General features: G+C 39.4%; 1 protein-coding gene across 1 annotated transcript in view; it reads right to left on the bottom strand.

The window, feature by feature from the left end:
• The window catches only part of selenof (selenoprotein F), a 38,903-nt gene that overhangs the window by 14,960 nt on the left and 8,233 nt on the right, over nt 1–15,710 (bottom strand). The window contains exon 2 of the mRNA XM_039735200.1: nt 14,816–14,983. Within this exon, the coding sequence (XP_039591134.1) occupies nt 14,816–14,983 (168 nt within the window). The remainder of the gene's footprint in view (nt 1–14,815; nt 14,984–15,710) is intronic.

Genomic DNA, 15,710 nt, shown 5'->3' with positions numbered 1-15,710 from the left:
ATACAGTGGACCCTTGACTTACGAACTTAATTCCTTCGCACTACACTGAAGGAGCTGCTTTTAATCACATTGTAGATGTGTATAGTGACAATAAAAGGCATTCTATTCTATTCTATTCTAGAAACAACAATTTCATACTGTACTCACCATTTAATTTGACATCTTTGGGCTGCAGGAAGGAAGGAGGAGGAGAATGAAACGGAAGGTGGTTATTGTTTAGAAGGAGCCTCCTTATGCAAATCTTTTCTTTGTAAAATTGTCGAGATGGTGGATTTCGACATGCTGTACATATTAGCGAGATCGGTCACACGAACAGCACTCTCATATTTCCACACAATTTCCATCTTCGTTTCGATTGTGATCACTTTCTTTACCTTCTCTTCCTTCCTTAGCAATTATGTGTCTTGCTTGCATGGTCTTAGTGAATTATATATAGGTAAATCACTGCAATGACCGAAATTACATCCACAAACACATGTATCTGGGCTCCAACTGACGCTACTAACGCTCTCGGTTGTTTGTTTACAATCGCGCAAGCGGATACACGTGACCGTATTCGGGTCGTAACGCAAGACGTTGGTCGTAAATCAAAACAAAAATTTTTATTTTAAACTTCCCGATAATTTATTATAAATTTTATTAATGAAATCAACAACTAAAACACTTTTTTGAATAAATTCTTTATTTAATTTAAAGTACCAGCATGCAAAGTTACTTCTTCATCTGAAAGATGGCTCTGTGGTTTCGTCATTATTTACTTCCGTATTCATCAGGAAAACCAGCATCGCGCTGGAAATCTTGAATCTGAAACGATACTTGTTGTATAAACTGACCCCTAAACTACAAGCCAAAAATCTAGGACGTAATTCTCGGCTTATATTCCGAGATCTACGATAATTGCTTTAAAGAGTGGAGTAAAGTTATTCTGAAAATACTGTCTCTACCAGGATTCAGAATACTTTATAGCAATGGTACTCTTAAAAAAAAAACAAGTTTGGAAAAGAACCAAATATTTACTTGAACCCTCCTAAAACAAGTCACAACAATTATTCCATATGTGCTAAAAGTAACTCATTCATCCGGGGCCCCAAGGTCTGTCCTGAACACTCGAAAAACACTGCAGGGCTCAACAGAGGGCACTAAGCAGGCACTAAGCTGTGTGCAGATACACTGTAGGAGTCAATTTGTTGCTGTGCAAATTCCTAAAGAAACAATGATTGATTAAGTATTTAAACTTCAATTTTGTATTTAAGTTTACAGCATCTAGTCTTTCTATTTACTCTCCCTAACAACTGCTAAAGGATGAGAGCAAGATAGCTAGATGGGCAACATCAACAAATAACTTCGAAAATCTCTCTAAGCTTCCACATGTGCAGATCCACACTGTACAGTATTTAAAACCGGAGATGTCCTGGAAATGAAAATGAATTGTGTGGTATGAGGATCACTCCCAGAACTGAAAAGGTTATGATTTTTAACACTGCAAATGATTTTTTAATGTACTGACGTAATAAGTGCATAGAATTTAATAATGCCTGTTATTTACTGTGTGACATTTTGCATTTCACTTATAAAGTGGATAAACTGATAAAAAGAGTAAAATGATACTACTACTATAGAGTTTATCTTTATACAGAATGTGCTACCGTGGCCGTTTGTCTGTCTGTCCAGGATTTTAAATCACCTGTAGCTTGCAAACCATTTGACCTATTGACCTGAAACTTGACACACATATAATACATGACCTCTACTATCCACTTTTGGGGTGGGATTTATTACTCTTTTTATTTTTATTTTATTGTAGAATCAACTTTCGGCATTGGGCCGCAGAGCGGCCGTGCAGCGCATGCGTACGGGCATCATTCTCATCCTACTGCCTTCACCGTCACTTCCCCTACCTCTTCATATCTTAAATCATTCTTGAGGAAGATTGAGGACTTAAGCGACAGCTTAAAGCGAAAAATTTAAAAAAAAAACAAAAAACTTTCTAACTAATTGCAACACAAACACTTAATCAGTTTAACGTGAAAAGATGTCGACAACAGAACAGAAGAGGCAGGTCGCTAGGGTAGAGAAAAGAAGCGCATCAACCACTGAGCAAACGGATGCTAAACTATGAAATTATGAAAACTATGAATGCTCAAATCAAGTTTATTCACTGCATGTTATCGTGCCGTTACTGATATTTTATAATAGAATGTAAAATCCTCAAGGAATGCTTTAATTACTAACAAGCAAAATGCTGTTGTTCACCAATGTTCACTAGAAGGTATATCCCAACAAAAAAACTAAACAAATAAAAAAAATCTTGGAAAAATACCCTCTTTGCATCACTAAAAACCTAGGTAAATAGTGTTGCTTATCTAAACATTTTGTATAAAATTTAAACTTTTGATTTTACTATAAGCATGTCCTACCACCTATGACTTCTATATTCATTTCATGAAATTACACACACACACACATAATACATACATATACACACACACACCCTCTTCCCACCTTGACAGAGTTAAGATTTAAAAAGAAGTATAAAAACATTTGGTGGACATTTGTATGGAAACAATAGCCCCTACTTAAGCATACTACAAACTTAATAAACATAAATTAAGCCTGAGTAGGTGCTTCAATGTAAAAATACTGAAACAACAAACACATTAAAAAATGTGGAGACCTTACAAAAACAGCACAAATCACAGTTGAATAAAATCTTAGACACATGGAATAAATTACCAAGTAGTGTGGTGGACAAGAGGACATTAGGGAACTTCTAATCTTATTTTAGACAATCTAAGTGAATAGCTGAATGGCCCATTCTTCTCACAATTGTTTTAATCTCCCAACTTTAAAAGACACTATACCACCTCAATGGAAAAATAGGGTTGAACGTTAATAAAAGGATTCAAAATTGCATTTGTTTTGCATATAATAGAATATTCCAGATTGAAAACATAATAATAATATGCACTATTTTTCTCCTTATTATATTTTAGCAAACCAGTCCATTATTGAATGGTCTTTTTAATTTTCAATAAAGTCCAAATTCTAAAATTGTGTAAACTGGGAGGGGAGGCATATTTTGGGCTAAGCTCAGGAGGAATTGTTACCTGAAATGATTCAAATTTATAAATTATTTATATAAATAATTGGATACAAGAAATCATGCCCACTTTTCACTTATGCAATGCCAGAATTAAATATCTCTTGATTACAAACAAAATATATTGGGATGTAATCTGCTGTTTTCACTGGAAACGATGCTTCCAGGTGGTACTAATATATTTAGCCAACAAGCTATGCTAGGTCAAACATATAGTAAAGCTTCAAGTGTTTGTTGTGAAGTGAGCATTGCATTAGGAAAAACAATTTCTGTAGCTTCAAAACCATTTCAAGATGATAGAATGTGAACATGAGAGTCAATAAAGTAGTACAGAGGAAATCTTTCTAGGAAATCGGTGGGAGAAAATTGAGAATCCAATCTAAGCAACAATTTCAGTAAGAAATCAGGAAGCAGAACAAGCTTCTTCAAAAAGGGACAGCTTGGATTTAGTTGTAGAGTGGCAAGCTACAAAAAATGAATGCAACATATTAGTGTGAATGTAAATGTAAGATTAAACATCTTTTTGAAAAATTTAAAACTTAACATTCTCATATAGTGCACATATTTAGAATTCAAAAATCCCAAATGATTTGCAAAGCAGTTTACAGTTTTGCTATTATGATTTCTCATTGATAAGATAATTTTCTAAGGTTATGTTTTAAAAACCTATCATTGCAAAGTGAAATTAAATTAAACACTAATGTATGCCTCACTTTTTCTCTGCAAGTAAAAGATTCACCTCTTGTACAGTACATTGTCAAGCAAGAAAAAAAATGGAAAGAAATGTTTGCTTTGATTATAAGACATACCACTAATTTACTGGTTCTCAAAAATACTGACTAGAAAAAACATTCAGTTATGAGGATGGAAAGCCAAGAGGCTACATGTTTAGGTCTTAGGCTTCTAACCAGTTCCAAAGAATGACACTGAATCAGACTGAAAGTAGGATATGTTCAGTCTCTGCAATGTTCTCCCCAGATATTTTTTCCAGCTGGGTGGCATGAAAAAGTAGCCGGATGGGGCGGGACGGGGAAATTTGGTGGTTAGTTAAATTGTTATTATTTTACAATGCTCAATTCCTTCCTTTTTTAAGGTTTGACACTTGAGCCAGAACATTTTTTTATTAAATTTAAGAAGTATCCAATTCAGGATCCTGCGACCCTAACAAAAATTTTAAAAAACAATTGTTATGACATAAATCAAGGGGCACAAGTATTGTCACTGTTGGGAAGAAAAGTGAAAACAATAAAAAAATTAAGAAATACTCTTCAAAGCCAACTTGCATATGCAGAAGGTGTCTTCAGTTAAATATTTATTTTCGTTTTCTTCCTAGAAAAGGAACAACCCATTTCTTTGCAGTGTTCCAACAGCTTTTCAAACAACGTTGTATGTGGCAACTCATTTTTTGCCAACCAATACATGGATCTTTAAGCTCCCACAAAGGCATCTCTCTGTAAGTTAACACAGATACAGATCTTTCAATTTGACCGATTCCAGTTTGCTCTAGTACACGCTTTCCTAAAAGGTCAGCAGAAGACTCAATGTGTGTTTTACTTTTTTCATGGTCCAGCAAACTTTCTTTTCAAATTCTTGTGCACGGCACATTTACCCAAGATAACACCCTCCTTGGGGGATGTTTGTTTAAATATTTCCTGCACACTGAGCACCATATACCACATTCTTTGACCATTAGCCAATCAGAATCTTTAAACCATTGTTTGTTTATGCCGGATAAGTGGTGCTTAGATTTATCAATTGGCAGAGTGTGTGCTGAAGAGATTTCCCCTGTTGGACCAGCCTCTGCAATGTCTTTGTCTGAAATTGCCACATGAGGAGTTGACGCTGCATCTTCATTAGTTTGTGACGTCTCTTTTCTGAAATAACTGAGCAGTGCTGTTTTCTGAACACTTTTTTTTGCTCATGTTGGTAAAACGTTTGGAAAAAATTAAAAGTACCTATGAATAAGACTTTTGAGTGGGAAGGTGAGAGCCTGTTGGATATCCAATGCACACTTGCACTACGGCAGGGCAAGATATGTACAAAAAAGGAATGGCAGATGGGTCACTTAGGGCCACGGTGAAGGAAAAAAAAAAAAAAATACGGGCACATTGAAGAAAAAAAACTATATGTCGAGAATAAAGTCGACATATTGACTTTATTCTCGAGAATTACACTTTATTCTCGCCGTTTATGTTGAGATTAAAGTCGACATTTCCACTTTATTCTCATAGTTTATTTTGTCATTAAAGTTGAATGTCGTAAACTAAACTTCATCTTAAAATCAATGTTTAATTTAATAGATTTTCTCAAACCCCGTCATAAGGTAGTGTAGTGCATTAAATGCTTTGTGTTAAGTGTTCCCCGACTGAGTTGTTAATCACTACACACTTCTTAACTGGATTTCCTCTTGCACTGAGGAGGCACTGGGAGGGATCGCTGCACAGAATACATTCACTTCATGATATTCATGCTCACATGAAACATGCTAACATTTACAACGCTAAGATACATACTTGATATCATTTTCATGATGAAATGCATTAAAGCAGGTATTAAACATGCACGGTAGTGTGGCGGTAGTGCTGCTCCCTCGCAGTAAGGGGTCCCCAGGTGTATGTTCAGTGTAGAGAACTTTATGGCAGGTGTGACGAGGCTCCAAAAAACTGGATGTATGAATGGGAATCACACAGGTTTAACTTAAATATTTTGTAAATGTTGGGTTCGTGATCTGGTGGCTAGAGACATGAACACAGAATTCAATGGATGTTCTTCTGAGCGGCCTTTCTTTATTGCAGGCGTGCGGTCTCTGACGTACCAAAACCCCATTTCCTATCTTTCCTTTTTCTTTCTCCACATAACCAATCACCACACGATAACACAAAGCATTTCATGCGCTACATAATTTATGATGAGGTTTGAGAAAATATAGTAAATTAAATATCATTTTTAGATGAAGTTTAGTTTAGTTTACGATATTCTACTTTAATGACAAACTACGAGAATTAAGTGAACATGTTGACTTTAATCTCGAGATAAACGGCTAGAATAAAGTGGAAATGTCAACTTTATTCTCGACATAAGCTTAGCAGCACTACACAGACTGCACTGACACTGAGACGTCACTTCCTGGCGCCCTTTTTCTGATATCTGATAGGCTGGTTCCACAAGTCTTTTTTTTTATTTTATCAGTCCTCCTCTTGCCTGCCCACCTCCACATCTTTTTTGCTTGTGAAGTGAGTAGAATCCACTTGCAGAGTCACAGCACCATACGTCACCGCAGTTTCAGACCCGCAGTTGTAGACCCAGAAGTGATGTCTCTGTCGTTTCAGGACTGACTTCGTAAAATTACTTTTGGAAGGTTTATATTCTACACTGAATTATGCTATATATTAATTGCCTTACATAGAACTGCTCTAGTTTTTGTCACTTATTATAAACGATGGGCCATAAAAAGAAAAATACTAATAAGAACACAATTTATTTATTAAATAAATTTATTTGTTGTGGAAGAAAAAAAAAACCCATTAAGACTGGGCTGAAAGGCTGGGAGGGAGTGTGGATGTGTCTAGTATATCCTATAATGGACTGATACTTGATCGGAGGTTATTTCCTACTTTGCACTATGTAATCCTAACATTTGATTAAACCACTTTTGAAACTGGAAGAATTTCATTGAAATGATGATTATATTTAAACATTTTTACACTGGTTCACTGCAAAGTTTTTTTTATTATTTACTATACCAAGATGAAAATGTTACTACCAGAAGTTCTTAAGTTGCATAATTTCACATTTAACTTGTGTGTAATTGATGTTCCTCTAGTAATTGCTCAATTACAATTCAGTGCAAACCATGTCTAATGTTTATTCAAGTACCAAGTATGCACAAGAAGTTTACTACCATGTTATATATGACAGCACAGTGTACCAGTCGCTACCTCTGCTGCCTCACAGTGCCAAAGTTGTGTGTTTTAATTACAGCTGGGCATAGTCTATGTGGAATTTTCACATTACACTCATAAGACAGACAAGTGGATGTACCCAGATTATCTTTCCATCTGCCAAAGATGTGTATGGCAGTTTGTATAAAGCAATACCGTTTCAGCATCTAACCTATGTAGTTATATCACACAAATGATCAAAACAAAATTACTGTTCCTTTGTAAAAGGATTAAAAGGAGACCTGACACTATTCAACCCTTCCAAACTACCTTCATGCTTCAGTATTTCACACCTTGGAGGAGTGCAACATATGTGGTGTTACAATTCAAACCTGTCTACATTGCACAAGCACTACCTGCCTACATAACATTCCATTCTCCAGATATTAACCAAATACTCAAAATTATGGGCACATTATAGCTTATAGCTTACTTGGAGCAGAGTTCACAAAAATGTGATTACAAGTGTGCTTAGGATTTTTTTTAATCATTGCATGTGGTGGGCCAGGTACATTTTCTGGCTCCTGTCTGCACCAGGCTAGAAAGTTTTGCATTCAGAAAATAAATTCATGTACACACACACACAAACACACACACACACACACACAGCGTAAAAGAAAAACTTCTTTAAAAGGAGCTGCTGATTATTTAAATATTTATACAAATTAGTCCATAATCCCTTTGAAAGAAAGAACATAACACCAACCCACTCTTGGATACATGGTACATTAGCCCTGGATGCAGCAGGACAAGCCTTTAGATACTGCTCTAACAAAAAATGCATATTAGAAAAAAAAATGTCTGTCTGGGATTTATAGGGCTGCTATCAAGCACCAAATATTTTATATAGTTCGATTATTGGTAACTAAGGTATAAAACACAGAGCAACATCAAGATGAGCAAACAAATTGATTTTCTATTGTGCCTTACATGTATTGTTGCAGAGCTTAGTGTAACGGTTGTCACATGTTTGCATGGTTGTGCTAAAATCTTCCTTAAAAGGCAAGGAGGCGCGTAGTTTAAAGGAAGGAGAGAAGAAAAAGAAAGGAAGCGAGGAGGGCGGAGGAAGAAAGGTTGTTAAAAGAAGAAGCTGGGAAGGAGAACGGAATTTGTAAAAGAAGCGCCTGGTAAAAGCACGGAAGGCTCAAGTTCACGGTTGGACGCAACAAAAGGAGTGCGGGCTAACAGGAAAGTATCTTCGGAGTGCACGGCTTCAAGTATATTTTTGTTGAGGGTAGCGGCCATGGAAGGACGTTAACGCTCAGACTCCGGTGAGACGGATTTCATCTCTTAACGAAGGATCGTCCCCAAGCGGTGAGATCGCTCCTTTACTTATAAATCAGATGACTAGGCAGCGGAACGGAGTTGTCTAGATTACTGGACTATTCACGGACTTCCCAGGCCGTTTGGCTAGACTCTTTAAATCAACCTTATATAAAAGGGAATGGGGAACATGTGGGGATTGTGACTCTGTGGGTATAATTTTATATTTGTATATATGTGTATATATGTGTATTGCTATAGATATCTATTTTGAATATAGGGGGGGTGTTGTTAAAAGGATATATCTTTGGGGCTTTTCTGGGCTTTCTTTCTTGCTGTCTGTCTGTATAGTATATAAGGGTAAAAGGGGTTGGTCTATTACTGGGTGTATATCTTTGGATAAGGAGGACTTAAATGAAGGGTTATTACTGGTGTGCTTTTATATATATATATATATATATATATTTTTTGGTTAAACAATTGTTAGGTGTTTATTTCTTTTTGATATAAACAACTCCATCTGGGGAACATCAAAGTTGGGTCTAAGGTTCTGTCGGTGCTCGGACATTATAATAATAATTTCCTATTAGAAGGAGTTTTTGTGTGTGTCGGACTCCTCAACCATCAATTAGTGGAGTTCGCTACATAAGTGGTGGCCGTGACGGGACCGATTTGAACCGGGGTTTAATTTATTTGATTTCTTTTTTTTTTCTTCCTGTTTGGGGATTTATATACTTAGCTAGTTACCAGTTATGGCTAATGAGGCTTTAGAGCAGGGGCTCGATGGTGATGAAGATCTGCTGGCGAAGAATCCATGGTCTTGGGCCCACACGTCACTGTCAGGGCTTGCAAAGAGTCAGAGAAGTTACGGGCATGTTGCAACGTTTGTATATGGATGACACCCTAGGAACTAATAGATCAGACATCAGTCTTCCATCTCCAATAACAGAGTTATTCGATAGGGTCCAGAGAATTGAAGGAAGGTTGGACCAGATGGTGGACACGCTGATGGCACGAGAGGAATCTCTTAGGGAATATATGGATACCACCTTTTCTCATTTGGAAGAGGCTATGGTTTGCCAGGCAGAAGATATTCTTAAAGAAACTGTGGCCTGTTTGAACGAAGAGATAAGAAGTGGCAGTCAGAATTGCAGGATGTGGTTCATCAGAGTACTCAAGGAAGGTGGCGTCCATTTAGCCATTCAACTCCATCGGGCAGACTATATTGAGACCAGCAGTGTTGCCTGCTCCATCGGCAGCATTTGCATGGACTTTCCCAAGATTGGGAAGCTTATACCACCGATGACATTCTACGATTTGTGGAGCAGGGGGATGCCTTTATGGAGGTGCACTCTCTGACATCCAGCGAACTTATGGGGGTTTTGAATGCCTCTCTACACGGAGCAGTCGGTTGTTGGTGGCAGGCTGCCAAACGGACTATTGCGGATTGGGCTTCATTTAAGACAGCTTTTTTAGATGCCTTTCTACCCTCCGATTACTATGAAGAATTGGAACGGAGAGTACGGAAATGGAACAGCAACCAGGGCAGGCCATTCGGGACTTTGCATATGAGTTCCAGGCCTTATGTCTTAAATGGAAACCAGACATAACCGACGAAGAAATCTTGCCGCTTATTGGGAGCATGCAACTCGAGACTGGCGTGGACACTCAGGGGCATGGTGAGGACGGTGGATGATCTCGTCAAACTGGGATCCATGGTGGAACGAGACTGGGCGGCTAAAAGAGGGTTTAGGCCGTCAAAAACAAAACCGGGGGAATCAACCAATACGGTAATAAATACCAGAAGAAAGAGCCAATAGATGGTCAGCTAGCAACTGTGTTTGGTCAACCTTCCCTTCTGGTGGTTCCAGTTCAGCTAAGAGGCTTATGGGGAGAAGCCATAGTGGATACAGGGAGCACGTTTACCCTCATGCGCCTCAGTATGTGGCAAAAGATTAAGACCTCGGAGGACGAACTGACAGAGTCCACTTCGGTCAAGTTTATACTGGCGGATGGCAGAAGAGGGGTCGCTCTGGGAAAGGTTCAGATCAAATACCAACTACAGCAGGCGATATGGAAGACTGACACTTTCATACTGGATGATGCCCACCTGGCCATGCCCTTACTTCTAGGGTTGGACTCCATTATGGCTGCACAGATGACCATTTGCCCTTCTCGAGGAGAGTATAGCTTGCCTGGGGGTGGGGTGTTCCAGTTTGGAAGAAAAGGATCGGAAGAGCTTGGCCAACCCATCTCCCAGTTTTATTTAGCGGTGGCAGAGGTCCTGGACAAGGCCATGGACCCACTTATAATTAATCAACGGAAGAGGTACGTCCATTGTTAGGCAGATGGCCATCAGTATGGACAGACCAATTGGGGACTACTCAGATTGTCTCCCATGTTATTTATACAACTGACGAGTTGCCCATTAAACATCGGGTTTATAGAGCCTCTCCCCAAAAACTTCAAATTATTAGGGAAGAGCTTGCTAAGATGCTGCAGGCTGGCATAATTGAGCCATCATCTTCTCCATGGGCTTCGCCAGTGGTGTTGGTTCGGAAAGGGATGGATCACATCGGTTCTGTGTGGACTACCGAGCCCTAAACGCTAAAACCCGAGTGGATGCTTATCCTATGCCCCTAGTCCATGACATTCTGGAATCGCTCCATGGGGCAACAGTATTTTCCACCTTGGATCTACGCTCCGGTATTGGCAGGTACGGATGGGTGAAGACAGCGTACAGAAGACGGCAGTGATAACTCCGGAGGGTTTGTACCAATTTCGGGTTATGCCCTTTGGGTTGGTCAATGCCGGAGCTACATTCCAGAGGTTAATGGAACAAGTCCTGAAGGGGCTACTGCGGAAAATTTGTTTTGTATATATAGACGACATCATTGTATTCTCACCAACAAAAGATCAACACTTGCTGGATTTAGAAACAGTGTTTCGCGTCTCCATCAAGCCAACCTGACCTTGCACTTAAAGAAGTGCCATCTGATGCGATCCCAATTGACCTTCCTTGGCCATGTGGTTTCAGCAAGAGGAGTGGAGGTGGATCCCGAAAAGACCATCGCCATACGGGACTATCCAACCCCTACCAACGTGAAAGATCTGCAGAGGTTTTGGGGATGATAGGGTGGTATCATAAATTTATACCAAACATGGCAGACAGGGCAGCTCCTTTGCATCACCTCACCAAGAAGGGAGCCCCGTGGAAATGGTCACCCGAATGCCAGGAGGCAGTAGACAGGCTGAAGACCGCTTGCAGGAGCCGCCCATCTTGGCACAGCCGGATCCACAACTACAGTTTCGGTAAATACTGACGCAAGTAATGTGGGACTGGGGCGGTGCTTACACAGTGTCATACCAGTGGGGAGCATGTCATTGCCTATGCCTCAAGGAAATTAAGGGGACCTGAGCTTAACTACTCAGCCAGTGAAAAGGAATGTTTGGCTGTAATTTGGGCTGTGGAGAAGTGGCGGCACTATTTAGAGGGGACAGTATTCAGCGTTTATACTGATCATAATGCTTTGACCTGGGCTTTCAAGTGCTCAAAAACTTCTTCCAGGCTTACGAGATGGGTGCTTGGCTCCAAGAATTCAAATTCCAGGTTTACTACCGGAAGGGTCATGGCAATATAGTACCAGATGCGTTGTCTCGGATTCCTGAAGAGTCCCAAGAGGTACTGGTGGCTGTGGTCAAACCCTCTGTGTCTGAACTGCCCCTAGACTTGCAGGTAATCGCTCGAGCTCAAACAACTTGTTCTGTTTGTCAGGGGTGCAGGGAAGGTTCAGGGAGTAGATCTGGGCATATCAGATATGAAGAACTTCAAGGGGTGCTGTATCGAGTGATCCCCTCGAGACTTGGAGGCCACAAGTATCAGCTAGTGGTTCCCCAAGAGCTAACTTCCAAATTTCTCCAATACTTCCATGACAGTCCTTTTGGGGGTCACCTGGGAAGACCAAGACCTTATTACGGATCCTGGAGGTAGCCTGGTGGCCCACCATTCGTAAGGATGTCTGGTACCATGTTAAAAACTGTCAGATATGTCAACAGTATAAGATTCCTCCAGGAAAACCGGCTGGTTTATGCCAATCCACAGTGGTGAAGGAACCAGGAGAAATGGTGGGAGTGGATTTGATGGGTCCTTTCCCTAGGTCCAAGAATAAAAAGACTGTATTATTAGTAGTGGTGGATTATTATTCCAAATGGGTGGAACTGTTTGCTTTGGCTAATGCAAAAGCAGGGAAGATATGCTCCATTCTTAGGGAAGACATCTTCACTCGGTGGGGTGTACCAAAATACATGGTGTCTGACAGAGGACCACAGTTTACCTGTGGTTTGATGGAAAACTTATGTTCCAGATGGGGGGTGATGAAAAATTGACAACAGCCTATCATCCCCAAACGAACATGACTGAACAGGTAAACAAAACCCTTAAAACTATGATTGCATCATATGTGGGGAAGAACCATCAAGACTGGGACCGCTGGTTGCCGGAGCTTCGATTTGCGCTCAATACTGCAGTACACGAAGTTACCGGAGAGACCCCTGCTCTATTGGCTGTTGGTAGGCAGATCAAGGGACCCCTGGAGCGTCTCATTAAAGCCCCACACCCTAATTCAGTGTCTTATCTGACGATACATCAGCTAGTCACCTTAAAGAAGCAAGTGGAGAGTCGTGTGGCAAAGGCCAAAGCCAGGCAAGCCAGATCTTACAATAAACGTAGGAAAGAGGCCCACTACGATGTAGGGGATCTGGTCTGGATTAGGTCTCACCCACAATCCTCTAGAATAGATCAGTTTGCTTCCAAGCTTGCGCCAAAATATATTGGTCCGGCAAAAATACTAAAAATTTTAGGACCTAATAATTACAGGGTTCAGTTTGAGACGGGAACAGAGTCTAAAAGTGACACTATGCATATAGTGAACCTAAAGCCCTACTTTGGTCCCTCTCCAGAGGGGGGGGTGGGGACTATGTAACGGTTGTCACATGTTTTCATGGTTGTGTATTCTTTTAACCGTTTCTGCCTCATGCTTCCTTTAGGGTGTATGCCCAGAGGAATTATTGACTGGGAATATTTCTTTAAGGGGAGTAGGGGTCCAATCAGCGCCTGTGGGTCCTGGCTAAAATCTTCCTTAAAAGGCAAGGAGGCGCGTAGTTTAAAGGAAGGAGAGAAGAAAAAGAAAGGAAGCGAGGAGGGCGGAGGAAGAAGAAAGGTTGTTAAAAGAAGAAGCTGGGAAGGAGAACGGAATTTGTAAAAGAAGCGCTTGGTAAAAGCACGGAAGGCTCCGAAGTTCACGGTTGGACGCAACAAAAAGGAGTGCGGGCTAACAGGAAAGCATCTTCGGAGTGCACGGCTTCAAGTATATTTTTTGTTGAGGGTAGCGGCCATGGAAGGACGTTAACGCTCAGACTCCCGGGTGAGACGGATTTCATCTCTTAACGAAGGATCGCCCCAAGCCGGTGAGATCGCTCCTTTTACTTATAAATCAGATTACTAGGCAGCGGAACGGAGTTGTCTAGATTACTGGACTATTCACGGACTTCCCAGGCCGTGTGGCTAGACTCTTTAAATCAACCTTATATAAAAGGGAATGGGGAACATGTGGGGATTGTGACTCTGTGGGTATAATTTTATATTTGTATATATGTGTATATATGTGTATTGCTATAGATATCTATTTTGAATATAGGGGGTGTTGTTAAAGGATATATCTTGGGTGCTTTTCTGGGCTTTCTTTCTTGCTGTCTGTCTGTATAGTATATAAGGGTAAAAGGGGTTGGTCTATTACTGGGTGTATATTTTTGGATAAGGAGGACTTAAATGAAGGGTTATTACTGGTGTGCTTTTATATATATATATATATATATATTTTTTTGGTTAAACAATTGTTAGGTGTTTATTTCTTTTTTTGATATAAACAACTCCATCTGGGGAACATCAAAGCTGGGTCTAAGGTTCTGTCGGTGCTCGGACATTATAATAATAATTTCCTATTAGGAGGAGTTTTTTGTGTGTGTCGGACTCCTCAACCATCAATTAGGGGAGTTCGCTACATTAGAATTAACAAAGCAGTCCTTCAGTAATATCTAGATGCTTTTATTAAGCTGGACAAATGTTTTAAAATTTGAAGCCACAATGGCCTCCCCAAGGCAAGATGCTTAACATTTCTCTCAAGTTAATGAGTATGTCATTTGTGCAAGTTGCTATTTATGATGTCTACATTTATACTTCATTTAGCTAGTCAAAATTTTAATTAGTGATGTTTGCAATTATTTGAATAGTCAAAATCTGAATTTTATATACCTTCAATGTACTTGGATTAAATGTATTAATATATATTTTGATATCAGAAATTTTAATTTTGACTAGTTAAAATGTAATCATAAAATTTCACAAATGGAAAACTTGACAAAGGGAAAATGTTGCCAGCTTCCATTAAACATAATAATGCTAAAATAACTTTTACTCTCTAGTTTCTAAATGTAGATCTCAATATATACATACCTTTTTGGTTTCTAGCTGTGCTTCTTCCTGACAACATTTGCGGCAGAAAGGTTCCAGCTGATTTAGGCTGAACTGTCCCAGAAGGTCACAGGAGCTGCACAGAAGATTACTGGAAAAACCAAGCTCTCTACATGCTTCAGAAGACAACTCTGCACCATAAGCAGATACCTTGAATAAAGAAGAATGAAAACTCACTCTAATAGTACAGTCTAAAGCAAGTACTTATGAAATGACACTCATGCTTAAGTTTGAAAAGGCTGGAATTCTCTTTATGGTTCACTGTAATTTCATCAGAATACCTCCTTTCATACCTGTATTATGGACTACTCCTCTTCACTTTGCACAAGGTCATGTCAGTTTTACAAAAAACTTCCAAAGATTAAAAAGTAAGCTTTAACAAGTCCAACTTTTGTGCACCTTACTACTGTACCACCAAATCTGCAACTACAAACCTAAAGCTGTACATTAAATATTTTCACAAATACTAGTCTTTAACTGTGTCATTTCAAATGATACGTTATTTTGAATGCATTGTAAACCTGACAGATAGTACACAACTGAAGATACGCATAACTGGCTTGAGATTATAAAGAGTGTAACAGTAGCACAGTGTTTAGCATCAAGTCTGAGCCCAGTACATATGTCATGATAAAATATGATACAAAATACTACTTTAAGACATAGAATAGATTATCAGATATTATTCATTGCACAAGTAAAATGCTTATATTTAAAAATGTATTCATTAGATGCATGTCCGTTAACGAAGTTTGAATAGTTTTTATTTTTCTTTAAAACAACAAGAACTGATTCAGATACTGTGGCGTTAGTACACTTCTCTGTGCATTGATAATGTCACCAGCTGTGAAAACACGTTTTCTACAGACACACTTGT

The sequence above is a fragment of the Polypterus senegalus genome, chromosome 14, assembly GCF_016835505.1.
Source record: "Polypterus senegalus isolate Bchr_013 chromosome 14, ASM1683550v1, whole genome shotgun sequence".
NCBI lineage: Eukaryota > Metazoa > Chordata > Cladistia > Polypteriformes > Polypteridae > Polypterus > Polypterus senegalus.
The sequence above is the reverse complement of the archived record's forward strand: the minus strand, read 5'-3'. Positions and strand labels throughout refer to the sequence as shown.